The 27,158-nt window shown below is 47.0% G+C and overlaps 1 protein-coding gene across 1 annotated transcript in view; it reads right to left on the reverse strand.

Annotated features, from left to right (window-relative positions):
- The window catches only part of UNC80 (unc-80 subunit of NALCN channel complex), a 3,271,126-nt gene that overhangs the window by 1,146,571 nt on the left and 2,097,397 nt on the right, over positions 1–27,158 (reverse strand). The window contains exons 43-44 of the mRNA XM_085648598.1: positions 14,829–15,009; positions 6,028–6,296 (exon numbers count right to left, since the gene is read on the reverse strand). Of these exons, the coding sequence (XP_085504724.1) occupies positions 6,028–6,296; positions 14,829–15,009 (450 nt within the window). The remainder of the gene's footprint in view (positions 1–6,027; positions 6,297–14,828; positions 15,010–27,158) is intronic.

The following is a 27,158-nucleotide window of genomic DNA, read 5'->3' on the forward strand; positions in this document are numbered from 1 at the left end:
AGACTCATCTCCTTACCTCTGATACTCACCTTATGTCTCCCCCAAGTATCTCTGACAATTCTGGGCTTGCGCCCCCAGTATAGCAGGTGGAGTGGCCATCTTTTTTTAAGCTGGCTGGGGGGTCCAAAATACTAGGGCGACGAAAGATGGGACTGGGAGATTTTAAAAAATCCAAGTGGCTTGGGGGAGGGAACCCCTGACCCTTGTGAATATATATGCTTCTAACCAGAACCAAGACGCTTATCTATGCTCCCACCTTCATGACCTTTTCACTCAGTCACCACACCGATCGTTCTTGGGGGGATTTTAACTTGGTATAGAGTCCGGAATCGGATCGCATGGCCTGATTCCCTAACAGGCTGGGGCAATGTCGGCTGCCCTAAAACATGCTGTCACAGACCTGGGGTTAATGGATGCATGGCTCTATTTACATCCCGACTCTAAAGACTACTCCTTTTTCTCCCATGTGCATCGTTCATTCTCCCACATTGACTATTTATTCCTTTCTTTACCTCTATTACAGAAGCTAATCGTTGCAGAGATATCTGACATATCCTTGTCTGACCATGCGCATATAGCAATATCTCTACAATCCCCTAGGCCTCAGGCGGGAATTGTCCCCGGGTGGAGACTCCCGCTCCAAGTGTTACGGGACCCTGTTGATGTGGCTGATGGTCGCAAAGAGATTAAGGCTTTTTTCGAGGTGAATGATCTTGCGGACACCTCGGAAGCTATTAGGTGGGAAGCCTTTAAAGCTACCATACGGGGAGGTCATCTCTACTATATCCATTGCGAGAATCTGTGAATCCCGCCTTGTAGAGAATACTCTTGCCGCGGAGATTAAGACTCTAGAGTGACGAGATTACCTTCATCCATCTCTTCGCAATAAGCATTTACTTGCAGAGGCACTGGCCATATACGACTTCATCGCACTAATAAGGCAGAGAGGCTGCTGCTTGCCCTTAAACAAACATATTACGTGGGTGGGGACAAGGTGGGGACATGTTTTGTGCGGCGGCTTCGGGCTCTGAATACGCAGGCGCAAATAGCCAAACTCAAATGCCCGGATGGTCCTTGGGCTATCTCGGAACCTGGTAAATCTGCGGCTCTTTCGGATTACTGTAGGACACTTTATGCGGACGCTCTTTGAGGCAATCATGGAATTCTTAGATTCCTGCCCTTTAGACACTATTAGTGCTCATTATAAGAACTTGATGGAGGAACCCATTATGCAGGAGGAAATTGCGAGGGCTCTGAAGCAGCTTCCGGTGGGAAAAACCCTGGGACCTGATGGCTTACTGGTTTCCTTTTATCGGGTCTTCTATCTACAACTGCGGGAACATTTACTACATCTTTTTAACAGCTTCATGGAGGTCTCGGGTCTTACTCCGACAATGGAGGAAGCAGAGATAGTTATTGTCCCTAAACCCAGGAAGGACCAAGCTCTTCCTCACTCATATCACCCTATTGCACCTTTAAATACCGACACTAAGATCTACACCAAGATCTTGGCGAAGAGGCTTGTACTCCACCTTCCGGGTCTGATCGATCCGTATCAGGTCAGGGTCATCCATCAGCGGCAGGGAGCGGAAAATATATGCCGCATCGCCCATATAGTAGAGACGGTAGAGATCAGAGGCATACCGGCTTGTCTAGTGTTGCCCGTGTGGACTGGCGCTTTCCCTGGGAGGTACTGCAGAGGGTGAGCTTGGGCTCTATGATGATCTTTAGGTTGATGGCATCTTAAGCACACCCCACTACCCGCATTCGGTTTAATGGACGGCTCACTGCTCCCATTGCGATTCACAGTGGTACTAGACATGGATGTCCATTGTCCCCTCTGCTGTTTGCCCTTGTGGTGGAGCCCTTTGCCATTGCTATTCAACGAAGCCCTGAGATCCGGGGTATCCCTTTTGGGGGACATGATCATAAGGTTTCTCTCTTTGCAGATGTTCTCTTGCTTTCTCTCTCTTCTCCTTCTTCCTCCCTTCTGGCTTTAGGCCCGCTCCTACGGTCTTTCGAGAGGGCCTCAGGATTTCGGATAAATCTTGCTAAATCTCATGCTCTCAATCTTACCCTTTCGACCTCGGAGATTCAAGCTCTTCAAAGTTTACTCCCCCTATCTAGTTGGAGGGGTCTTTCTCTTGCATGGCTGGGACGTATTAACGCTATACAAATGTTGCTTCTTCCTAAGATTTTATACTTATTCCAATCTCTTCCTACACCAATACCCCAGGCTGACATCCTTTCGCTCCAGTGAGATTATACATCCTTCATATGGGGGCGGTCGCGCCCGTGTTTCTCTAATAAGATTTTGATGTTGCCTCGGGATCGAGGAGGTCTTGCGCGCCCCAATCTTTTGGAGTACTTTTGGGCCTGTCATCTTCGGTATATCTCAGAATGGGCGGTTCGCGAGAGCGAGAAACATTGGTTTCATATGGATCGGGCAATCTCTTGCAAGCCCCTGTAGAACTTAGCTTGGCTTTCTCGTGGAACTCGGCCTCGTAGTGCATATATTGCTACCCCTACTAAAACAGTGCTGGAGATATGGAATAAATTGGCGGTTTCTCGTGGCCTGACTACTTTCCCTTCTCCTAATACCCCCATTGCGCATAACCCCATGTTAACCCCTGCATTGCAACCGCGGGCATTTAGCGCGTGGTCTGATGATGAATGCAGAGTCATTCAAGTCATGTTTCAAGAGGACAAATTCTTTCTTTCGATCAATGCAAACGATCCTTCCATCTTACAGAGGGTGCTTGAATGAAGTATTATCAGCTAAGCCACTGACTGCTAGCGCCGGCATACACTCAGGGAGCTACTAGAAAGCTCACACCCTTTGAAACTCTAGTGCGCCAGTTTGGTGGGTCACGGGAACTGATCTTGCGCACCTATTCTGTCTTGCAACGCTCACAACAACCCCTACCTCATACTTATCAAAAGCAATGGCACTTGGACTTGGGAGAGGACATAGACCCAAAGAGTTGGGCCCGTTATGGCAGGAAATACAGAAAATGTATCATAACACAGCGCAACACGAATCAGCTTACAAGCTTATTTCGGGTTGGTACTTTACCCCGATTTGCCTGCATCAGATGCTACAAAATTTCCCTCTGTCTTGCTGGAGATGTCGGGCTTTCTCCACATCTGGTGGTCCTGCCCGAGATTGGAAATGTTTTGGAAAAATTTCCTCAGCCATATAAAATATGTGATAGGGTTCCCTATTCCCACTACCCCCCATGATTAAACTGCTAGGCATTAGACCCCCGCCCTTAATGGCCATGAAGTACTCACACAGGCGTTTAATACTACAGATGCTAGGAGCAGCCAGACAGTCCATAGCGTTATTCTGGAAGAAACCCCACCCTCCTACAGTGGCCACTTGGTTACTCCGCCTATGGCAGGTTCTAGTCCTTGAATTGCTCACTGCACGTCTCAAACACGCAGATGCTAAGTTTACTCCCATTTGGCAACCACTCATACACCACTTCTCTAAGACGGAGTACTCCAGGTTAGTCCCTCCTAGACTTCGAGCTTTGCAACTGTCTGAAGACGCTTTGCATCCTTATGTGAGGGGTCATCAACAGGACACCCCTGAATCATTGGCCCTGTAGGAGAGGACTCCCCTACCCCTCTATCCTAGGTCACCGGACCCAATCTAGCTATAGGACACTCGTAGGACGTTTCCTCATGTTCTCTCACAAGGGTATGTGTCTTGATCTTATTTTCTACCCTCTTCTTCCCCTTCTTTCCTTGTCTTTTTCTTTCCTTCTCTTTTCCTTCTTTCTCTTCTCTTGTTCAAAATGGGATATGGACCCCAGCAGTCGCTCAAGTTGGAGTGTCAAGTGGTTTAACGTATGACCCAGGGGAGCAGGTTATGTATTATGTTGGTTTATATGCATTATTTAGTAATGTTAACATGGCCAACCCTCTGTACGTTTTTAGGTTGAGCCTGTAACAGCGCACATGCGATGTTCTGGTGAGAACTTTATGTGAGGGCTTTTGAAATCTCACCACACGCTTGTGTGTGTGGTTTTGTTTTCGTCGCAGGCTATTGGGCTTTGCGTGCGTCTTTCTAAGAAAGACAGCACGCAATTGGGCAAAGGCGGGCGCATGTCCCGCCTTTGCTCAGCCCATGGCCTATTGGTTGCAATTACCCACCCGGGCGCCATGTGTTTTGAATTATCGTGCACAGATGCATGCGCGATAATTCAAAACACATGTCTCGGTGTGGCGTGCACGCGCGCACCACTCGTTCTATTCTACCTTCTCATCAGTCTACACTGCCTTGAGTCTTCCTAAAATGGCAGCTTGGGATAGTCCTGATGTCCTGAAAGCCCACTGTCCTCTTTCCATTTCCATGCCTGTGCTCCGTCCGCCTGTGTTGGCTGCAGAGACACTCACGGCTGCCACGGGACATTTCTTCTCCGTCGCCAGTGCCTTGGTGTGTCCCCTGCCCGGCGGTGCTCTGAAGGCTGGACTTCGGGTGCGGGCCTTGCCGTGTCGGGGAAGGTAATGAGCCGCAGAGCCCCGGGATCTTGGTTGAGCAGCAGCGGCACCAGACAGTATAAGCGGAGCTGGAATGATTGGCCTCCCAGGTCAGTGGCGTCCTTTGCCTGTTGTGCAGGACCTAGGCTGGCGCTCCGGACCGAGGATGGGTAATGGAAATGTTGTGTGCTTCCTGGACATGTTGAGAACCGCACCTGTACTCCCGCTCAGTCCTCGGTTAGGCTCGCTATGGCATGGGCCCTTTCTCCCGTATCATGGTCTCCAGGGCTTCCTTATAAGGTCTATGTTGGATGGGTGAGTGTCATGGTTTGGCAGTCACCAGTCACTAGTGGAACATGTATACAGCTTCCTGATTCGTGACCACATACACCGTTTCAATTCTCCATTTTACCTGGTTCTGTGATGAATGGAGCAAGGTGGGTGTGAGACTACACACGTGCGTTCCCCTAAGATGTTTATACTTTCGCTGCATTCTTCCTGTACGAGACCCGCGCAGAGCATCAGTTTTCGGTTTCCCAACGTCCACCTTCTGGCTTCCGTAATACTGTTCTTCCTCTAGGCCCTTGAAGGCAGTCTGACCTGGTACTCTGCACTGTACCGTGATGTGAGGAGAGGAGGCTAGAGCCCACTTGCAGTCATCTGTCGGGCGTGTGATACCCATAGGTACTGACAGGACCACATTGTGGCGTGTCACATACCTGCCCACTCTGGAAACTTGTGCATCCTAACTCGGCTAACTGCACCAGCCATACATCCTCCAACACGCCCCCACCGCACTCCAACCAGCCCATTGGCACCAAGTGAGATGGGCATTTGATGTATTTTCAGAACTCCTCACACTCCCTCCTGGCATGTTTTTTCTCACGCAGTTCACCAATAACGGTACTCTGGAAATGTTTTAACAGTACAGTAAACAGATTGGAACATTGAACGATTATACTCTCCTAAACTTATAAGGTCCCAAAAGCGAGGCCTATTGGCTATGCCAATGCTTGTTGATGAAGTCAGCTGCCTCCAATTGGTTCTGCATGATGTGAGGGAGGGGGTGGGGGGGGAATAGTCTGTACCCTCAAGGAGGGTCAGTAGCAAGCTCCCTGGTTCTTTGCTTAGGATTACCTCCCTTCCTCTGTGATATGGGTGTGAGAGAAAAGGTATTGTCTCCCTTGGCTTGTTCTACTGCTTTTTCTTTATTTGTAGTGTCTTTGCACTCACATTAAGTGATGAGGGTTTTCTTTTGTGCTTTGCTGATGGGGGTCACATTTTCTCTATTTGTTTGTTATTCACTTCTTGTTCCAATAAATAGATTTGAAACAAAATATTATGAAAATGTTCTGAAATCTTCACCTCACCTCACACCCTCCACCGCTATTGGTGAAAAATAATTATTCTACAAAGCATGCAACTATGTAAAAATTTCTAGATTAAAGAACCATTCCTGTATGGCGTGGGAATTTCAAAAATAAGTATATTAGGAGCACTGCAATTTTTGCATTATAACTAGTACGGACAAATACTTGCCTGTAGCATAGTAGGGAGAATCCACTGATAACCGCTGAGGGAGAAGAGGTGGTTGAAGTGCACAGCAGTATTGATGACAGTTGCTGCATACTGCCTAAGCAAGGCACTGTCTTCTGGGTGTAGGAGCAGGGCACCATTAAAAACATTCAGGAACAGCATGATCTCATCCCCCCAAGGGAACTCGCTCGGCATTCCCAGGAACGTCTCCTCCAGAAGCTTAATCCACAGGCTTTTGTGGAGTGTGTCAAGGCCAAACAGCTCTTTTCCAGCTGGGGACAAGATCAGATGAATACATTAAAAAACAACATTATAATTCATTTAGAACATGTTACTTACCTTTGGTAACGTATTATCTGGTAGAAACTCTATCTAGCTGCAGATTCCTTACCTTTGAATTTCCCAGGCGTCAGACTGGACCCAGAAACTTCATCATCGGGTGGCTCGATTCGGCTCCTTGTGACGTTGTGGGCGTCGTTAGTGTCAGTTATGACATCACCGTACCTATATACGTGCCACCCAGATGTGCAGACATTAGTACTTTTTGTGTTTTCCAAACCAGAAGTGCAGAGCCATGGAGTAATTGACGTAGTCTTGTGCAAAACTAGGGCCCTGAAAAGGGGAGCAACCCTAGCCCTGCAACATTAGTACGCAAAACGGGGAAGCATGGGTGGGGCTGTAAGGAATCTGAAGCAAGATAGAATTCTGCCAGATAATGCATTACCGAAGGTAAGCAACTTGTTCATCTGATAGAGACTTCTAGCTGCAGATTCCTTACCTTTGAATTAGATTGCCAAGCCATACAATCCTGGCGGTGGGTTGCGGACCAATACCTCAAACTAGGAAGTCCTGCAGGACCGAACATGCAAAATGGCCATCCCTGCGAACCTGACTGTTCAGGCAGTAGTGTTTGGCAAACGTGTACAAAGATGCCCACGTTGCTGACTGGCAAATGTCCAGGACTGGGACACCCCGAGCCAAAGCCGTAGTCGTAACCTTACCCCTGGTGGCATGGGCCCTTAATCCCTCAGGGGGCTGCTTCTTTGCTACGGCATAGCAGATCTTGATTCAGAGAACGACCCAGCAAGAGATGGCCCTTTTCTGCACTGCCCTTCCCTTCTTAGCTCACACGTAGCCCACAAAGAGTTGGTCGTACACCAGGAACTCTTTTGTGCGCTCAAGGTAGAACGACAACTGTCAGTTTGGGTCCAGTTGGTGGAGATGCTCCTCCTCTTTAGAGGGATGCGAGGAGCAAAGAAGGTGGGCAACGTGATGGATTGACCCAGATGGAATGGGGTTACAACCTTTAGAAAAAAGAAGCCCTGGTGCGAAACACCACTTTTTCTGGAAAAGACATCAGATAGGGTGGAGTACAAGATGACACCTACAACTCACTCGCCCTCTGGGCAGAAGTAATCACCACTAAAAAAGCTGTTTTGATGGTCCACAGCCGGAGGGGACAGTAATGTAGAGACTCAAAGGGAGCACACATTAGGTAGGTGAGGACCAAATTAAGGTTCCACTGTGGCATAACAAAGGACATGGGTGGAAACAAGTGAGCCAGTCCTTTTCGAAACCTATGTACCATTGGAGATTTAAAGAGAGAGTGCTGGTCTGGCAGCTGCAAAAAAGCAGACAGAGCAGAGAAGTAACCCTTGAGAGTGCTGGGCAAGGGTCAAGATGAGTAAAAGGACAGTGGAAAGAGAAGCAGAAAGAGGGTCAATAGACTTTTCTGTACGGTATAATACAAATTTCTACCAATGGAAGGCGTATACCGTCTTAGTGGAGGGCTACCTGGCTGCCCAAAAACAATACATACCTCAGGAGGAAGGTCAAAAGCCATCAACAGCTGCTGCTCAATCTCCACGCATGGAAGAGCAGAGTTGACAGGTTTGGGTGTAGAACCCTCCCCTGCTGCTGCGACAGAAGATCCTCTCGAAGGGGCAGTCTGGTCGGAGGATTGATGCTCATCTTCAGAAGCTCTGAATACCAGACTCTCCTTGCCCAGTCCGGAGCCACAAGAATGGCTTGGGCCCAGTCACTCCTGACCTTCTTTGGAGCCCTGGGCAGGAGTGGTATGGGCAGAAAGGCATACAGCAGGCCTGAGCTTCAGTTGCGACGAAAGGTGTCGTCAAGCGATAGCCGCCTTGGAAACTCCAGCACGCAGTATTGCTGACACTGCGCATTCTCTTTGAGGCAAACAAATCTAACCAAGGTGATGAACATGTGCCACCCTCCAACTGGAAATGCCATTCGTGGTCCACTAGTCATCGACGGCTGAGTTTGTACGCCCTGGCGTTCAGAGAACCTGCCAGGTGTTGAACCACCAGGGTTACACCCTGCTGTTCCAGCCATGTCCAGAGACACAGGGCCTCTCGACAAAGTGTCCCCGACCCAACCCCGCCCTGCTTGTTATAGTACCAGTTGGGACGGTCACCACCTCCATATAGAACATTGTGAGGAGGTTACGAATCCGATGCCACCTTGTCTCAGTGCATGAGCAGCATAGAAATAAACATCCTAGCTGCTTCTTGATTGGGCCAATTAAGTGCAGCAACGCACATTCTCCAGGAAAAACAACCGAAGGAGCTGGATACAAACATGTGAGATGGAGGGTCCGGCGTTGCTATTTGGTATTTATTTTTAATGATACCAGGATATCAGACGCACATGGCTCAGAGAGGCCGGCCCTGATCTCAGATCACAATAGCTTTTCTTTTTTTTAAAGGACTGTAATCTGCACTACACTTGTGGCAACTAACTAAACAAAGTACCAACTTCGCCCAGTGCAAGCTCGCATGGTCCGGTCCCTTAGCTGCGCACACACTCGCCAGCCCTGCAAACCAAACATACACAAATGCAACTCTAATTCTATGCTCTTGGTAATTACATAATGTGCATTTCGACCATTACTTTCGCAATATGGTATCATCTTTATATAATTAGAGCCCACACACACAATCCACACACCACTAAACAGAAATCTTTACATTTAAAACAACAGCAATTATCTGCCAGTGTCTTGTAACTGCGCGCCTTTCACCGAGACAGCGGAGCCCCGGCAGGCTGATAATGCCACGAAAGGAAAACAGCTGTTGTTGAAAGCTTGTGTGTCAGGCTGGAACATATTGGCATCGACATTACACAGGCCACAACACTGCACAACACGAAAGAAGACTCGAGATAACCTTCCCCGTCTGCGAAAGGCTCACTGCTCCGCGGCAGCTCCGTGTTCATCACACAGGCAGGGACAAAAACTGACTAGTACGCAAGCTAGGATAACTGCCTGGCTACGTGTGCTCACTCAAGCAGGCATTATAAAAAGGTGAAGCGATAGACATAAAAAACTCCCTGGCATTTGCTGACAAGAGGCGCGCTGCTCGACTTATGTTCACTTTCAAGACTCCTGCTATTTTGTGCTCTTCTTATGGACTGAAGTCGGAAGCTGTCCAACTCAGGGCAAAATGCCTGCATGCTGAAGCCATCGCAATACTCGCGGGGGGTCGCAGGGGGGTGGGGGCCGGGGAATAAAAATAAATTAAATTAAAAGATAGAAAACTTACCTGACCGCCGGTCCGTGCCGCATTTTCTGGGCCCTTGGCGCCTTCACTGGAGTGGCAACCCCACCCTCCTCAGCCAATACTGGTGCTGGAGCAGCGCCAGGATTGACTCAGGGCACAGTTACTCTCCGCCCACCTGCCTATTAGGAGACCGAGGTTTGAGCCTTTGCTCAACCCTCACTCTCCTAATGGGCATGCGCCAACCAGAGCGGACACAAGTGCGCATGACTGGGAACGGCGCGAAAATTTGCGCACCTTCCCCACTCATGCGCACTTGTGCTGCTGTCCCATGTCTGACAATGCATGTCAGTCAACATGACGCTGTACCGCCCACCCCCTTCAGACTCTGAAGGGGGTGGGCGGTCCGAAATCATGCTGACTGACATGATTGTCAGTTCTCCCTCTGCGTTTTTGAGAGTTGAGAGTTTACTTAAGTTCAGAGACGCCCAGGGAGCTGCAGGCGAGGGCGGGGAGGCAACGTCCCAGCGCCCTAATGGACGCACCGCCCCTGCCTGAGGCCCAGCTACCATCCTCGCACACGATGTGAAAAAATCTTGAAGTCAGCAAGAAGTTGAGAAAAAGCCTTTCAAAAAGCGACAGAGGAGTAGCTGTTCCCAGAACGGCGCTTAACTGGCCCTGAAAGAAAAGAACTGATGTCCGCGTGCCTGGGTGGTGCCTATATAGGTACTGCGACATTATAAACAACGCTAACGATGCAGACAACGTCACGTGAAGCGGAATGGAGCCACCCGACGGCACACGCAAGGGATATCGCTCAGCAAAAGTTTTTGGAACCAGCCTGATGCCTGGGAAATTCAAAGGTAAGGCGTCTGCAGCTAGAAGTCTCTATCAGATACAATTTATAATTCAAGCCACAATGGGTCCACATCCCCACCCTCCCTGTTTGTGGCAATACCACATGTGATGTTGTCAGTGAACACATGCACCAAGCCTTCACCTGACTGAAGGAAGAAAGGCTTTCAATGCCAATTGGATTGCCTAAAGCTCCAACAGGTTGATGCAGAGCCCAAACTCTGCTGGAGGCCAGCGTCCTCTGCTCTTCCTCTTCCAAATGGATACTCCATCCCAGGAGTGACGCATCTGTCACTACCATCAAATCCAGTTAGAGAAGGTAGAGGGGTCTGTCGCTGACCCAATCGCGGTTCATCAGCCACCACTGCAGGTCTTTTGTAGTTCCTTCCGAGATCAATAACAGGTAAGAGAGATTTCCCTGATGCTGTTCTCACTGGAACTTCAGGCCCCACTGCAGAGCTTGCATATGCCAATGGGAATGTGTCACTAGCAGGATGCAGGAAGCCATGAGGACCAACAGCCTCAGAGTCAGCATCACCAAAATCCAGGATAGAGGCTGAAACATCAGTATTATAGCTTGAATATCCTGGACTGGTAGCTCTGGAGGATAGACCCAAAACTGCACTGTGTCCAGTTCTGATGAAAGGGAGCATTTGAGAAGGAGTGAGGTGTGATGTTGGCATGTTGATAGTGAACCCAAACAAATGCAGGAGGACAGCTGTAGTCTAGAGGTGGAAGATTACAGCCTGGGGCGAGCCCGCCTTTAATAGCCAGCTGTAGAGGTAGAGGTAGAGGAAGACTAGAAACCCTGACCTAAGCAGATGTGCTGCAACCACTGACATCACCTTGGTGAATACCCAAGGATGTTGGTAAGGCAAAAAGGGAGCACAGTGAACTGAAAGTGCTCTTGACCCACCGTGAACCACAGGGATTGTCTGCAGGCAGGCAGGACGTGGATTTGGAAATAGGCATCCTGCAAGCGCAACTCCACCATTCCAGTTTCCATAGTCCAGGAAAGTCAGGACCTGAGCTAAGGCCTCCGTCCTTTTTGGGCACCTGAAAGTAGTGGGAATAGCAACCACACCCTACTTCTGATGCAGGCACTCTCTCAAAGGCTAACACTTTCTGACTTAGCAAGGGTAGATGGTCTTCCATCAGCCAGTCATAAGTCGGTGCCAAGGTTTGCAGAACTGGAGTAGCCCCTCTGGACAATTTGTAGAAGTCACTCGTCCATTGTTATAGACTGCCTGTGGGGCAGGTGATGGCGGATCCTGCCCCTCCACTGGGAATGTCCTTCACTGAGGAACAAGTCATTCACCCATTTGCAGACAACATCCTTCTGACCCTGACAGACCCTTTACAATCATCCCCCAAGCGGCAGGGGTTACTGGAAACATTTAGGACAGTTTCTGGCTTTATGGTGAACCTGGCCAAGTCAGAGATGTTGAGCTTAGGGCTCTCACGGGAGAAGAAGAGCAAGCCGACTACTTTGACCCCATTTAGATGGGCGCCAGGGAAAAAAACTGAAATACCTGGGAGTGTATCTTACACCATGGCACCACCTATTATATGCAGCTAACTATTCACGCTCGCTTACCACCATCCAAACTGATCTTTACAGATGGCAGAGGTTCTATGTCTCCTGGTTTGGCAGGGTGGCGATCATAAAGCAGAACGTGCTACCCCACCTACTTTATTTATTTAAAGCAATGCCTGTCCCCTCTCTGGAGAGGGATATGCAGTTTCTGCAACAAGTTATTGATAACTTCATTTGGAATGGGAAGAAGGCAAGGTTCTCTAGGATCATTATGAGATCCTCCCGGACCTCTGTAAATTCTGTAAGGTGGCGCAGCTGCTTGTCTTCTTCAAATGGTCCTTAAATGAGACTGAGAATCATTAGGTGCATATGGATGCAGCAGTCATGGGAAGGGCCCCTTGGGCAGTCCCCTGGCTCCAAAGACCACTGGCATGCCAGTACTTGGAAATTTTTAAGACTCTCTTCACCAAAAGGAATAGATTTACCAGGGGTGATGGGCTAACAACCTTTCCGTCCCCATTTACACCTCTGCTTGGAAATGTGGCGTTTTACCCAGGGACAGTCAAAGGGGAATTTGCGCATTGGGACAGTGGGAGATGCAGGATTCTTCGGGGCCTATTCAGGAGTAGGAGTGTTAAAGTCTTTTTGACGTGCAAACAGAAGTTTCAACTGCAGGAATCAGAGCGCATGAGATACTTAAAACTGCAGTATTGGGTACTTCACCCAGTTAACAAATCGGCAGCCACTCGTCAGCTATTGCCATGGAAAAAACTGTTCACCACTTACAGTGGCCCTAAGGGTTTAATTTTGCTATTTATGCTCTTCTTGCTAAACCCTCCACTGACATAGACTGCCCATACATGAGACAGAGAATGCAGATTCTAGGCTGTGCCATTCCTAAGGAATCCTGGGAGAGGCTTTGGAATGATATCACGTAACTTTGCAAGAGCGTACAGAATAGGGAAACAATGTACAAGTTCATGACACTCTGGTATATCATACCTATAAAGTTGCATCAAATGTACGATGCGTCGGATGGGCTGTTTTGGAGGGGGTGTGGCCAACAGGGGATTATATACACATGTCGTGGACTTGCCCTGCAGTGACAATTTTGAATACAAATCCTGAGTCACATTAAAATGTGTTGGCTTACCAGTTACTGCCTGACTCTGCCACTATAATGCTGGGCCTTAAGCCAATAAACATGTCGGCCCTGACCACAGTAGATTGGAGGAGCATAACTACCATGTTACTAATGGTGAAGCAATTGTTAGCTTTTCGATGGAATGCCCAAAGGTATCCTCCACACAGGACTGGGTTAGTAAATTATGGACTCTAATAGCCATGGAAAAATTGACATGGTCCCTAGTAGATAACATAACATTGAAATGCAATGGTGCCCTTTAATTGATTATTTGGTAAATAAAGGTGCGTTTTATGGTTTCCCCAGATCTTTGAGGTCTTTACGTTTGGGTGTTTGAAAGGGAGCTCTTTGTTTTGAATTTGCACACTGTAACTCATCTATGAAGTGTAAGATAATTTGATTTATATGGGTCTTAATGTTGTATCTTATTGTCACTTTCTTCTTGTGCTGTCAATGGTCCACTCTGCTTCTGAAATATGGTTGGGTAGGTGGAGAAGGGGTGGAAAGCTTTTTGGTGTAATTTGAAAAATCAATAACATTCCTTGGGAAAAAAAAGAATTGACTGATGGGAACTTTTACGGATCCGCAGTGATAAGAAGGTACTGCGGTCAGCCTGATGTGGTGGCACCTACATAGGCACTGTGCATGTCAATACTGGCACAGATGCCACTGCCAAACCCACACAGAGTTGAATGATGCCACCTACCTATGCATACAGGGACTGCTGACAAATTTAACAATCTAGTCTGACGCCTGTTGGATATACTAAAGTGAAGAATCTGCAGCTAGAAGTCTCTATCAGATAAAATATTTACTTGGAATAAAAATGAAGTTGAAGAACATCTTTTGGCATTGCCTTCACATGCATGAGAGGTATTCAAAATGGTGAAAATATAGCTAATGGATGAAAAGCAGAGCATTTTCAAAAGATAATTTCGTCCTTAGTGTGGCTTACCCTTCTGAGAACAAAATGGCCAAAGGTGAGCTGGAAGAGGTTCATAGACTTTCTAGATCCCAGTAAGTCTGATGACTGGAATCATACATTCTATCAGATATCTTTTCTGGCAGTGATCAGTTACTCACAAAGTAATTTCAGGGGGGGCTCCTCCGCTGAGGTGGAGGAGCATCGCCCCACGGCTGACAGAGCAGAAATAACCTTGTTATTATCATTTTATTTTTCTTTGCTATGGGGCTGGGGGTCACAGGGGGAGGAGTGGTTCGCACACTCCAAGTGTGGATGACTGCTTAGCCGGCCGTCTTAGGCCTGCCAAACAGTCATGGGGACTTGCATCTTCCCCACCAGGCTGTAATGCGTTGTGATTGGATATGGGGAGCCAATCACAGCGCTGCATTGCAACATTCTTATTGGCTATGGGCAGCCTGTGTGCTTCCTGGTTCATACCTCGCAAAGAAGAGCAGCAATGTGGTGGAGAGACAGCGGCTGTTTACAAGGTAGGTGTTGTTTTTTTAGTACTTTTTTTCCAAACCCACCAGCCCCGTTTCCTGCCAGCCGAGTAATTTTTATATTAAAGCCCCTTGAGACAATCAAGGATACAAATCTTTTTCCTCTCAGCTTTTCATAAATACATTAAAAGCTATGTATACAAAGTTGTGAATGTTTTGTTGTTCAAGTGCTCTAGAATGATTGGAAGTTGTTCTACTTTACCCGCCTTAATAGATAAACATTCATGCTTGCTTTCTTCTACTGTGAATATTGTGAGGCTGAAAATATGTAAAATAGCTTCAGTACCTTGAGGATCACTGAACAAAGAGAACTCAGCATCAATAGCACTGCGTGGGAAGGAAGGAAGACGGAGGAGGTCTTCCTGTACCATGGAGACATGAGATTGCTTATGGGCAGCAGGGATCTTCTGTGTCAGGGATATAAGAAACAGTACTCGTCCCACTTCCTCCAACTTTCGAGTGAATACCTGAGGAGTAAATAAAATTCACATCCAGTCATAAACTTAATATTCCCATCATGCAGTGACAAACTAGTACCCAATTATGATTTACAGTCCCAGTTCTTTCGCCAGTTTGTCTCATCTGCTTACATGTATGTTTATTATTATTTTAAAACCTCCACAACACTGTGCAATATTCTTGCTATTTTGAAACCACAAATATGGGTCTGAAAACTGATAACAGAAGTGGTCAACCTCTCATAAATCATCATGCCACTATATTGATCTTAGTGTTAGTTTTTAAAGCCTATCAGACCTTCAGTAGAGTCCCCATCTAACCGCAGATTCCTCACCTTGTGAATTCCCCCAAGCACCAGACTGGATCCGGAAACAACAGCAATTTGCTTGCGTATTTGCAGATAGCATTGTGCGGCTCTTCATTGGCTACATCTCATCTTGAATGTGACGATTGGGGCCCTATATATGTGCCATCTATGCACACTGACAACAGTTTGTTTCTGATCTCTGTCCAGGCCATCGTATGCAGAGCCATCGAAATCAAATAGTGCAGCATAGAGATATTTTATAAGAAATAGTTTCTTACCTGTTACTCCAGTTCTCTCGTCGGGGCATTTCAAAGATAAGCCATAAGCATTGAATAGTCCCACCCATGTGCGGGGACCCCGGAGCACTTCTTTAATGTATCTTCTTAAGTGGAGATTTTCGCCTTTCTTCAGAAAGGCCTGTAAAGACACCCAAGAAATAAACAAATAATGCAGCCTATATAGATAGGCTACAATGGCTCAGTTCTTCATGAAGTCAAAAAAGGGCAGTACATTAAACATGAAAACAATTTAAGATGTTTTGCAAGCAGCAGAAACTCCCTAACAAACCCCTTTTTATGTTACGGATGAAGGAGTGCTGGACAGAGTGCTGGACAGAGTGGCCTCATAGGCTGTCTTATAATGGTAAAAAAAAGCCTGTGCATTTAAGAAACCAGAGACCACCAGTATCCCATCATGCACAGGTAGTGGTGGTTACTTCAGTGAAGATGATGTTATAAATATATACAAGTATAAGGATAAATCTGTCTAATCCACCCGGAAGGAGGGAGGGTCGCTTATGACTTCTCATGGAAATACCCCAACGAGAGTTCTGGCGTTACAGGTAAGAAACTATTCCTTCTCTTGGAGGGGATTTCTATGTATAGTCCTAAGTATTGAATAGAGTATTAAGCCCATCCCCATATAGTGCGGTGGAGGAGACAAAGTATGAAGTAGATAGTTTAAGCAAATAGGTTTCTGAGGGGAGCCTGTCCTACTTTAGTATCTGCTCTAGCATCAGAATTTAGGCAGTAGTGCTAGGTGAATGTATTTACTGATTTCCAGGTAGCTGCTTTGCAAATTTCTGGAATAGGGATATTGCACAGCAAAGCAGCAGTAGTTGCTTTCCCTCTAGTGGAGAGTGCTTTTGGCCTAGCTGAAAGTGTTTTATTATATTTTTTGAGGTGGCTAAGCCAATACGGAGTGGACCATAGTTGACAAACAATTGGCCTGATCGTCTGATATCCTTTGTCTTGTCTAGATACAAATTTAAGAACTTTCCTCACATCGAGGGAGTGGAGGGTTCTTGCAGCTGGAGTAGATGGATTCTGAAAAAACGGCAGTAATGACATTGTATGGTTGACATGGAAATCTGAAACTACCTTACGGAGGAATTACGGGTGAGTCCTCATGACCACTTTGCTAGAATGAAATACAGTGTATGGTTCATGTGAACAGAGTGCTTGGATCTCACTAACCCTGCAGGCGGTTGTGATTGCCACAAAGAACGCGCTTTTCCAGGACAGATGTTGGAGAGAAGCCTTGTATATGGCTTCGAAGGGATCCCGCATAAGACATGAAAGGACTACATTCAGCTCCCATGGAAGAGAAGGGCGCCTAATGGGAGGAAAGACCTTCTTCAAATCTTCTAGGAAATCCTTAATGACAGGGATTCTGAAGAAAGAGGTTTGTGAAGGAAATTTTCTGTAGGCAGTAAGAGCTGCCAGGTGAACCTTTTTAGAAGAGAACTGCAAGCCAGATTGAGCCAAATGGAGTAGATATGGTAGAATGACATCTTCCTGGCGAGTTGTAAGGTCCTTGTTTTAGACGAACACCATATGCCAAATCTCTTCAATTTTAAGGCATATGCATAACATGTGGAAGGCTGCTTAGCCTCTCTGAGGATATTCATACAGCCCTGCGGTAAATTCAGATGTTCATACTGCACTAGCTCAGGAGTCACGCATCCAAACTCAAAGCAGAGAGGTTGGGGTGTACCATCTGGCTTCTGAATTTTGTCAGTAGATCAGTTCTGCATGGTAGCTTGAAAAGTGGACAGACGAACCTGTGAAGGAGGTCCGTGAACCACCATTAACGAGGCCACTCCAGAGCTATGAGAATCATTTTTGCTCTCGAGTGGAACAGCTTGATGAGGACTGCTGGGACCAGGGGAATTGGCGGAAAAGCGTAGAGAAATCTGCCAGACCAGTTGATCCATAGGGCATTTCCCAGTATCTCTGGCTGGAAGTATCTCAATAAAAAGCTTTGTTATTTTGTGTTTTCTGTCGTGGCAAACATGTCTATGGCTGGGGTGCCCCTGAGTTTGCAGATGTATTGAACGATGTGGTAGTTTAAGACCCATTCTTGGTTTTCTTGGATCAGCGTGATGAGAGAATCTGCTTGAGCATTCTGTACCCCTGGAAGTTCAGTTGCAGTGATTGTACGGTCTGTGGCCAGAAGCCATTTCAGATTGTCTGGGCTTCGTGAGACAAAGGCCTGGCCCTCGTCCCTCCCTGCATGTAGAGGTAGCACATGGCTGTTGTATTGGCCGTCTGAACAAGCAGGGAGTGGAATTTGAAGGATGGATGAAAAGCCTTCAGCGCCAGATGGACTGCTTGCAGCTCCAGGACCACGTGCCATGAATTTGGTGGTGGTCCATGTGGGCTCCCCATCCTAGTAGTGAGGCATCAGTGACTATGGTTTGAGGAGGAGTCTCCAGATGGAATGGTGTCCCTTGGAGAAGATTGGTTGGAGAGCACCACCATTTCAAAGACCTGATGGGATAGCTGAATTCTGTGGTCCCAATTGCATGTCAGTTGGTACCATTGGTCCTCGAGGCATTTTTGTAGGGGCCTTATGAGGAGACAGACATTCGGTGTGAGAAAAATTCAGGAGGCCATCGAGCCGAGGAGAGAAGACACTGTTCTCACCGTTGGATGAGACGCTTTCATGAGAGACTGAGCCTTCTGAAGAATTGATAAGCGCCTCTCCTTCGAAGGAAACACTTTTGTTTGCAAGGTGTTGATGGAAGCCGCTATGTAGTGGGATAGAGGCTGACTTTGTGTGGTTAATATGGAAGCCAAGATGTAGGAGGTTGGAAATCAACTAGTAATAAAGCTGAGACTTTTGAAAGCTGGATGCCTAGATCAGCCAATCGTCTAAATATGGGTAGTCGAATACCTTGTGTTTGCGTAGATGGGCAGTCACTACTGTCATACACCTGGAGAATGTACTGGGTGCTGACTTGAGGCCAAACAGGGGAAGTTGGTACCGATAGTGGTCGTGCCCAAATATGAACCTCAAGAACTTCTGATGCTTTAGAGCGATTGTAATATGAAAGTATGCGTCTAGAAGTTCGCTGGAGCAGAGCCAATCCCCTTAGTGTAATTGCGGGTAAATTTGATGTAATGCCAACATTCTGAATTTTTCCCTCCAAATCCATTTGTTGGCCGTTTTGAGGTCGAGAATGTGTCTGAATTTGTCCCTGCCTTACTACTTGACAAGAAAGTACCTGGAATATATCCCAGTGCCTCACTGTTGAGAAGGAACCAGTTCCACTGGCTGTTTTTGTAGGAGGATGTTGACCTCTGCTTGTAGCTGTGGTAGATTTCTGGATGGTTTCCGAGGTATGGACTGTGGTGGACTGATGAACCTGAGACAATATCCATTGCGAACAATATTCAGAACCCAGGCGTCTTGTCTGATGTTTTGCCACTCTTCCAGAAAATGATGGATGCTTCCCCCTACCAGAGTGGGTAACGGAAGATGGGGAAAAGATGATTCAAGATTTTGAACCTGATTGTTTTCCTCCCTGAGCAGGCAGCTGGCTTGATCTTCCTCTGGCCTGCTTCCTTTTGTAGGGCTGGTTGCATCTTTGGTACTATGGTGACTGTGTACCAGTTTGTTAACGGCCCTGATACCAACAAGGGGTTTGAACCCTCTGTGGAAAAAAACAGCATTCGAATGGCATGAAGCATTTCTTTGGCTCTGTAGGTTTCTCGAAGCCGACCGCTTTTAATGTCTTCATCTCTGCATTCATCCTCGCCATTTGGTCATTGATGTGCAAACCAAACTGAGTGGTACCTGAAAATGGTAGATTGAGAATTCTCTGCTGGGATTCTGGCTTGGGAGAGGTACGGCGAAGCCAAGAATGCTGTCGGAGAGCAACACTGTGGTAGTATTTCACAAGGAGGGTAGAATCTGCTGGAGCGCTAATGATCTGATTCAAGATCATCAGCCCTTCAGTGAGAATTTCATTAAAATCCTTCTGCTTGCCCCGTAGTAGAAGATTGACGAACTGCTGCAAGGATTCCCACAGAGCTCTATCATATATGCTGAGAAGGGAAGTGGCGCTGGCCGACTGCATTGTGGTAGCAGCAGTACTGCAGACTATCTGACTTACTGAGTCTAGTTTGCGACTCTCCTTATCCGGAGGAATGGTGGAAGCAGGAGCAGTGTCATGGTGTTTCTTTGCTGCCACTACAATGACTCAGTCTGGTGTTGGGTCTGTATGAAGAAAGGCAGGATCCTGCTCCGAAGCACGGTATTTCTTTTGAAACCTAACTGGAGCTGGTTTAAAAGAAGCTAGGGTTAAGAAGAGGTTGATAGTTGGCTGTAGCTGACCTATGCTGAAGGGTCTACAATATTACAGTTGTAGTTGGTGTTGGTGTGGACATAAGATTATTTAGTTTGGTGGCACCCCTCACCAAAACTTCTTGAAAGATAGTAATGTCATCCACTGGTGAGATGCGTGGAGGAGAAGAGCCTGTTAAAGTGGAACAGTATATATCTGTACTAGCAGATGAGGTCTTGATGGTGTGTCTGGAAAGAGACCATGAAAGGTCCTGGATGACGGAGAAGACCTGGATCTATAATGGTGGGGCTTAGGATGATGATGTGTGAACGAGATCTGGGCCGTGGCGCAGGGTCTAGTGACGCAGTTGGAAGTGGGTGAGACGGAGAAGGGCAAGGCGCTTGAGGTGGAGGTGCTTGAGGCAGAGGCGTTTGAGGTGGAGGCTCTTGATGGTATAGGTGCTTGAAGTGGAGGAGAAGGAGGAGGAGGCAAATATTGTGGTGCAGCTGGTGTTTCTTGTGAAGGAGAGTATGTCCTGGAATACTTGGAATCTGGAGAAGTGTAAATATGTCTCCTTTTTCTCAGAGTTTCTTGATAACAGGTAGAAATCGAAAAAGTCCTTGAACTTAACCTTCCTCAGTCTCTTGACTTCTATCTGCTTGTCGACAGCGAATGATGGCAACGTCTCCACGTGGAAGTGTGTCTTTCCGGTGGTGCATCGCCGCCGATCATGATCTCAACGTTGTTAATGAATCGACATCGAAGTTGATCTCTACGGCAAATGGCAAGCAGACTTAATAGTCAATGGGTCCCTCGACTTCAAACGTCTCTGGGTAGAAGGACAAGTCATTGACGCCGGTACTCCTTGCCTCGATGTTGATCTGCGGCATTTTGCCAATGTTTAATGGGAATACGGCAAAACGGTTGTAGGACTACCTCTTCTCGATGTTGAAGTCCACAACATCGCCCGGGACTTATAGCATTTTTCTACCGTTTTCTGTTTGGGACACCTTCTAGAGACAGCTGGAAGAGCCCTGGTAGAGGACTGATCCTCACCTTGCTCTGAGGTCCACCTGCAGTTTGAGTTGCTGTCTTCTTTGCTCCTCTGCTCCCTGAAGGTGAATTTTCTCCCTGTCGCAAAGTGTGCACCGGGAAATGTTTATGCAGATGCAGCAGGCCTCAGGAACATGGTGATTTATCAAAAATAGTGGGAATTTTTGAAAAAGACAGAAAAAGGCAGTTAGAGGCCAAAGACGTTGAGAGAAGCAATATTAGCGAAGATTCAGATGAGTATTTTAAGGGAAAAAAAACAAAAAATAGTCGAGCACAATGCTCCGGGGTCCTGTCAGGTGGAGCCAGAAAAAAGAATTGAAGTAACTGCCACCAGCTGTGCATGATGGGATACTGGTGGTCTCTGGTTTCTTAAAGGCAAAGCCTCTTTTTTTTAGCCATATAATGACAGCCTATGAGGCCACTCTCTCCTGCACTATTTCATCCTTATCATAAAAAGGGGTTTGTGAGGGAGTTTTCTGCTGATTGCAAAACATCTTAAATTGTTCTCATATTTAATGTAATGCCCATTTTTGACTTCATGATGAAGAACTGGACCATTGTAGCCTATCTATATAAGCTGCATTATTTGTCTATTTCTTGAGTGTCTTTACAGGCCTTCCTGAAGAAAGGCGAAAATCTCCACTTACGAAGGTATATTCAAGAAGTGCTCTGGGGCCCCTGCACATGGGCGGGACTATTCAAAGCTTATGACTATACATGGAAATCCCCTAAGAGAGAAATATATATCTATTAAACCTTTTTATTGATTTTTAATTCAAACTGGAGGTACAGCGGCCACCAAACCACAAACAAAGTTGAGGTATGCCACTCAAGTTACATTATGACTGCTAGCAAAACCACAGCCCCATGAACCCAGTTAGCATAAGTTGAGCCCTTCATACATCTTCAAATATGCAATGACGTCTCCCATGTCAATAGTATTGTTCCCGATTTCCTCCCCTGACCCAGGCTTTTCACCCATGAATCCCACTAGAGATCAATATCTTTGGCACTCTTCCACTGGCCCGATATTTTCTCAAACTCCTATGGGAAGTCCTGTGCCTGGTACATTAGTCTTTCAGCCCACAAGCACCAGTCCAGTTTTGACTCCCAGGCATGCAACATCAGGACCTTGTCCTACCCCCATAGTCTAATCATCTCCCATCTCACTGCCATCAAGGCGATATTACAAAAGAGGAGCATGTAACGGTCCCGGATTTCTTTCCCTTATATGCCTAGGGTCAGCAACTGCAGAGTAAGCTCCAACATGAATTCCAGGACTGCAGACAGCCTTCAGCATATGTTTACTTTAATATTCCTGAATTCTGGGGCAGCCTCAGATTGTATGCACTAGAGTGCCTATTTGCCATTAACCTCTTAAGCAGAGGTCCATATCGGTCTTCCTCATGTATAACAATCTAGTTCTCATGAAGTAGCACTGTGGAGTATTTTCAATTGGGTTAGTTGGAATCCCGCTCTTATGGCTACTTTCTGGGGGTACCGGCATGCTGCCCCTCAATTGTCGTCTTCTAGTATGCCTAAGTCCCTCTCCCATTTAACCCTAAGGATATCTAGAGGGGCAAGACTATTGTGTAGGAGAGTGGCGTATAGCCGGGACACTGCGTGGCTGGTCGGGGCCCCTAAAACCCTATACTCCAGGGGTGTCTCATACGGAGCTCCCTGTATGGCCTCTATATATCCCTGCAGAAGATATCTGATTTGCCAGTATCAAAGGTAATGGCTGCCAGACAACTCTTATTGGTCCTGCAGTTCAGTGAAGGTTATTACCTCGTTCCCTCACCAGATGTCGCCAACCTCGGAGATTCCCAAAAGGTCACATCTTCTGCGGCGCTCTGTTTCGTAGTCCCTTCAGTATCTCAGAGTAATACAGTTTGCCCTTCTAGCCCGGAGCCTTCGTCGCCTTATGCCATAGATTGAACACCACAGCCTTAGGGGTCGGTAGTGGTGTTGTCCCCCTTTCACAATAGAGGCCTCTGAAATATCCCTCTCGGTCCATGGATTCTCTGTCTGACATCATGGAAGGTATCAGTTGAGAGAAGGCCCGGTCATTAATCACTTGAAATTTTGTCACCCAACAATATAGACGTATGTCAGGGGCCTTCTGATGATGGACATCCATGCAATCTTTTGTGTCCCAACATCCCATAGGAGGCCTTGTATTACAACCGATACTGCCTGGAAAAACCCACCAGGGACCCCCAACTGAATATTTTGTAACACATAAAGGAATTTTGAGAGGCAAATCATTTAATAAAGGGCAGTTTTGCCCATGAGGAGAGTGGTAATTTTCTCCAATAATCTGCATCTCTTTTGTAGGAGTCAAGCACTTTGGTTAGGTTTTCCCATGAGCAGGTCGCAATCCTGAGATATTTAAAACCTTGAGGTTGCCTCTTTGAGGAGTAGTGCCAGGCCCATTTCTCCTCTTCCTCTGACAGTAGGGAACGCAAGGCTTCCTTGAGTGTCCATTGCCTTGTACTGTCAAGTCTTGTAGATGAGCTTGCCCACTGTGCTTGGAGACAGAAGCTGTTCCTATTAAAGAAATCCCTTGACCAAGTTGAGCCTCCTGCACCACAATTCTACAGACTGTTTTCCTGAAGAGGTCAAGATCAAGTTGTCTTCCCAATTGTTCTTCTGACTTCACTGGTCCTCTAGGTATTGTTTCAGTGGTCTTGAGCGCATCTTTGCATTCTGGACAATGTATATACAGGATGCCGTAGAACCTAGAAGGGAGGTTATTTGTCTCGCTGTTGGATTGGCAGTTGCCTTCAGGATGCGGTATTTGTCACGGACAGATGACATTCTCTCCTCCAATGGAAACACTCTCTTTTATGATGTCTTATGTTGCCCCCCAAATAAGATATTCTGCACCACTGACAATTAATTTGTGACAGTAGATCTGAATACCTAGACTGCTCAGCATATTCAACTCATGTCAAAAAATCCTGCTTTACTTTTTCACAACTGTGAGATTTCAGCAGCCTGTTGTCTACATTAGGATAAAACTGGATCAGGCTCTGACCATGAAAGATCAGGTAGCGGCGACAACTAGCTCATACTATTATGGCTTAAGGCTGCTTAGGAAAATCTTTCCCTATTTGCCTACCTCTCAGCGCAGAACCCTAGTCCAGGCGATGGTCATTAGCCGTCTAGACTATGGGAATTCCTTGCTGGCTGAGGTGGGACAAATTCATCTGGTGAAATTACAAGTTATTCAGAACACGGCAGCACGTCTGATTTTGAACCGCCCGGCAGTCTCAGCTTCAACCCACCCTGCTGAGAGAGCTGCACTGGCTAAATATAAAGAACAGATCCTTTTTCAAGATCTGGGGCCTCATGTAGGTAGCCAAATACCGGTCGGTAACGGCCGATTTTCGGTAAATATGCCGTTACCGACCGGTATTCAGACAAGTGAGATGTAGGAGTCCAAAAACCACTTTTCGGTATATATGAGGCGGTAAATACCGATTCATATTTACCGAATTCCAAAATACCGAATCAGAGTTACCGAATACATAATTAACGAATCGGTAAATATGAAGTGGTAAATATGAAGTGGTAATAATTAAAATGACATGTAGGAGCACTCGGTAATTAAGAAATCCAAGAAAATCGGTAAATAAGAGTCGGTAATTAACACGGATTGAAAGCAGGTGGTAACCATCAACAGTGCAGATAAGCAATCCCAAAATGCAACAGCGTGGACAACATGCCCGCTATGTACGTCATTGCAAGGCGCCCACATCCACAGGCAGCAGGACTGAGGGTTTGGCGACGGGAGGAACGCATCTACAGACAGCGCATCACACTATTCCAGCTGACTGATGCAGAGATACATGAGAGGTACAGGCTACACCCCGAAAACATCATGGCCCTAATCAGGGACCTGCACCCACTCCTGGACCAGCCAATAAGAAGGGCGCACGCCATACCCCCACATGTGCAGGTGCTCTGCAGCCCACATCTGTTGGCATCCGGCAGTTATCAGGTGGTGACAGCTGCGGTGGGTGGTGTATCCCAGAGTTGCCTGTCCCGTTCCGTCAGGAATTTCCTGGATGCCATGATGCAGAGAATGCACCACTACATCAGCTTCCACAACACACAGGCTGCACTGCAGTAAACAAAAACAGACATTTCTCACATGGCACAGTTCCCCCATTTCATTGGCTGCATTGATGGTACACACATCCCAATCTGTCCACCAGCTGACACAGAGCACATCTACAGGATCAGGAAGTCCACCCACTCCATCAATGTGCATACCGAATTGAATGATTTTGTGAATGGTCCTGTGGGTGGCACAACCAAAAGGTGGGCGTATGCTATTTACAACGAAGTCTGCAAGTTGTCGCACAGTGAGGCGGCTTCCAGATTGAGAGCTATTGACCAAGCAAACATGGAGAAGGCTTTAGCCGTTATAGATAATAGCTTCAGCACTCTCTCTTCTAGGATTCATACATGAGACAATAGGCACATGCAAGTACACGGCGCATGCAATGTACAAGCCCCGAATTTGGCGTGCGTCCTACGAGGTATCCCAGTGCCTGTGATTACACCTCCTTTCACTCTGCTTGCAAACGGTATTTATTTAATGTTGAATAATGAAGCTTGCTGCGGGATGTGAGTGGGAATCCCGTACATAACTGTCTCGCATAAAGTTGTCTGCTGCAATACTGTTCTTCTTCCACCCCCGCATGTGCGGCTGGATGTTTCCATCTGGCCTTCGATTCCAACCTTGAAAGCAGAGTTCAACAAGTTGAGCAGAATAGAGCGCTATTGTCCCACAAAGAGGTGCCTTTGACTTCCTCTCGTGAAACATTTGTCCTTCACGTTGCTAATACGCGCACTGAGGTACAGGCGCCTCTGAATACTGACCTCCCCCTGCATTTCGGCTCTTTGATCCAAACTATTTTCAATGCCTCGTCCACGACCGGCCTGGCTCATTTTTTTACACATGTGGGCTCGGGTCTCGTGACCTCTTTCCAACCTATTTTTGGTGTAATTCCGGCATTTGTTCATTCACTGTTCTCGAGCAGCTGTGGAGGTGTCCCGCTGCTCCTGGCGCTAGTGGCAGGTGTGCTGCTTTTCCTTTTCATACTCCGGAATGGCTGCTCCTTCTGTGCCACACGAGCACCTGTCCCGTCTGCATCTTCTTCGTGATAGGATGCTTGACTTTTATGGTACTCTGCCATTGGCGACTTTGAGCCTGGCTTATGGATTATCCTTCAGGTATTCCTACTTCACCTGCGTACAACCTGTATTACACTGCCTGGATTGTCCCTTTGAATGGCCTCTGGATTTGTGCTTGACCAACATGGTGTCTCCGGTGCCGGATTTCGATCGACTGATGAGGCCCTTAGTGTCTCACGAGTTGTCCTGTTCTGGTGTCCGGATCATGGCGTGTGGTGCGGCGCATGGTATCCTGGGTAATTGGGACATCTCAGCGGCAGCCTACGACTTCTTGTCCATGAGCTATTTGGAGGAACATTCCGGGTGCCCTCTGATTGTGCTAGAGGCTCCGTTGCTTTTCTTTACTTAATTGGATGGCTTTAGGGCTGCTCTAATTTGTAGTGTTTTTAAAATAACAGTAACTGTTTGTGCGGAGCTACCAGATGAGTGTTTAGTTTAGGTGCTCCCATGGCTCGAACCTCTCAAAATTTGTGATGTCATCCCTAGGGAAGAGGCGAGACAGAAATGCAGCTGGTGAAGTTGGGTTGTATGAAAAATGTGTGCAGTCTGAGAAATGGGACCTGGTTCTTGAAGGAGGTCTGAAACTTCTTCTTTTGTGAGGAGCATAATGGGAGGAGGTTGGTGATCTATGAGAAGATGTCAAAGAAGAATTGTATTTTTGTAATGGAGACATGGAAGTTGGTCTCAACACCATTCTGGGAGGCGACAGTTGCAAGGATTGAAAGCAAACCTAACTTTGGGTGCTCAATATTAATAATCTGCGTCATTGTCCTGAAATGTAGTGGGTGAGAATAAGGTGTAATTGGTTGAGATAGATAGAGCAGGCTAACATGAACAATCCACTCTATTCTGATTTGAAGTGAAGGACAAAGTTGAAAAAGGAGGCAAAGATACCCCACGTTCTACCGGTGATGGTAGTCATGGTGAATGCAGAGGAGAAGGTGAGGTCAAGGACACCATCGATGGGGATTGGGTGCTCGTCATAGTTATTGACGTCATAGGCCATGGTGACAAATCTA

This window comes from Triturus cristatus, chromosome 3_2 (genome assembly GCF_964204655.1).
Source record: "Triturus cristatus chromosome 3_2, aTriCri1.1, whole genome shotgun sequence".
NCBI lineage: Eukaryota > Metazoa > Chordata > Amphibia > Caudata > Salamandridae > Triturus > Triturus cristatus.